This window comes from Antrostomus carolinensis, unplaced genomic scaffold, assembly GCF_000700745.2.
Source record: "Antrostomus carolinensis isolate BGI_N321 unplaced genomic scaffold, ASM70074v2 scaffold27345, whole genome shotgun sequence".
Taxonomy (NCBI): Eukaryota; Metazoa; Chordata; class Aves; order Caprimulgiformes; family Caprimulgidae; genus Antrostomus; species Antrostomus carolinensis.
Genome location: NW_010318836.1, coordinates 927 through 2565, shown reverse-complemented (window position 1 = coordinate 2565; position 1639 = coordinate 927). Strand labels below are relative to the sequence as shown.

Here is a 1639-nt window from a genome sequence, read left to right as displayed (position 1 = left end):
GAGCCAGAGACTCCCCTGTCCCTCCAGATGGCTCCTGCCCATGCAGAGCCAGGTCCTGACCCAGGTGGGCCAGGGGTCCCTCGCCCCAGCCACTTGGCCACCACCTCTGTCACCCCACATGGCTCGGGCCACCCCTGGGGCCCAGTCCCACCAGAGCTTGGAGCACGTGGGGATGGCAGGAACGTGCTCCAGGCCCTGTGACTCTCCCTGCTAACAAAAGGAGCAAACTCGGAGGGGCTGAGCCAGCTGGAGGAATATGGCAGTTGACTTGCCACTTTGTCAGGCATTGGTCCAAACTAATTTCCCTGGCAGAGAGCCCGTGATGACTAGATTGATAAATCTGAAGAGGGAAAGCAAATTAACGCTGGAACAAAAGGGGAACCAGGGAAGGGTGAAAATACTCCTCTGGCTTCAGGGAAGGAAAAGGGGATTAAAAAAAAAAAGAAAAAGAAAGACAATCCATTTGCCTCTGGGCTCCAGCTCCTGCGTCTGGACCCCAGGGAACTGCTGTGGGGAGGTGCGTGTGCAGGGCTCCTGGCCAGGCTCTGAGCAGTGCTCTGGGACGGCGGGGAGGAGGCCCTGTCCCAAGGCACCTACCAGGCACGTCCTGAGAAGTGACAAATCCCTGTGCAGGCCATCCCCTTGCACAGAGCTGTGCTACGTCTCTGTGCCAATACAGCTACACAGGGACCAGGGAGATCATCTTCCAACAAAGTCGCCATCCTCAGCCTCCTCCCCACCATCCCCTGTTGCTGGTCCAGACCCCACCTCACTTACCTGCTTGTGCATTTCAATGTTCAGTCCGTAGGACATCTCATAGTACTGAGAGCAAAATCACAACACAGCCCAGTTAGGAGCTGCCCAGAGCAACTGGCCCATCACCAGCCAGGGGCTTGGCACCCACCCTGCCCCTGCTCCCCAAAGCCCAACCCTGCTGCTGCTGAGTGTCCCTGCTTCCCCCAGCCCATGAGAAACAGTTGTCCAGCCAAGACACCTGCCACCAGCCTGGGACAAGGTAGGGAGCAGCCACAGTGTGGACTGTTTAACACCTGTGATGATTACACTGCAGGTTCTGCATTAGCTTAAGCCAGTGTAAGCCAGTCCCGCTGCCCCCCACGTCCCCTCCTGGCCTGGTCTGGCCCTTCCCACTCCCAACCCAGACCTACTCCCCGATGCAGCTGCCCATCTAGTCACACAGGTGGCCATGCCTGAGCAAAAGCAAAGATTAGGTGACATTGGGTCACACCTTTCACCAGTCACTAGTGACTTGGGCAGTGGTGACAGCAGCAGACCCTGCCCCCACACCCCTGAGGACAAGGAGAAAGGGGGGGACCAGAGGACCTGCCTTCTTCCAGTAAAACCCATTTCAGAGGTGGCCACCCACCTCTGGGAATCCCTGAGCCTCTGGGATGTGGGAAGGGATCCCAGCTGGTGGGTGACAGGAACATGCCCTACAATGCTGATAAAGTCTAACACACCCCTGGCCTCACGGACAGGACTGTCATCACCCAGGGGATGGGGGCTTGGCCCAAGGTTAGGTCTGTGTGACTTTTAGATGGCGTAATTTGGGTTCCCCCTTTCCCTAGCGGGGCCAGCAATGCCAGATGCGGAAGGAGAAGGAAAGCTGCTCCAGCTTTGC

At 57.8% G+C, this 1639-nt stretch overlaps 1 protein-coding gene across 1 annotated transcript in view; it reads right to left on the bottom strand.

The window, feature by feature from the left end:
• The window catches only part of LOC104525815 (transducin-like enhancer protein 1), a gene marked incomplete at its 3' end in the record, with an annotated part of 8001 nt that overhangs the window by 5451 nt on the left and 911 nt on the right, over window positions 1–1639 (bottom strand). Inside the window, exon 2 of the mRNA XM_029085217.1 lies at window positions 778–822. Within this exon, the coding sequence (XP_028941050.1) occupies window positions 778–822 (45 nt within the window). The remainder of the gene's footprint in view (window positions 1–777; window positions 823–1639) is intronic.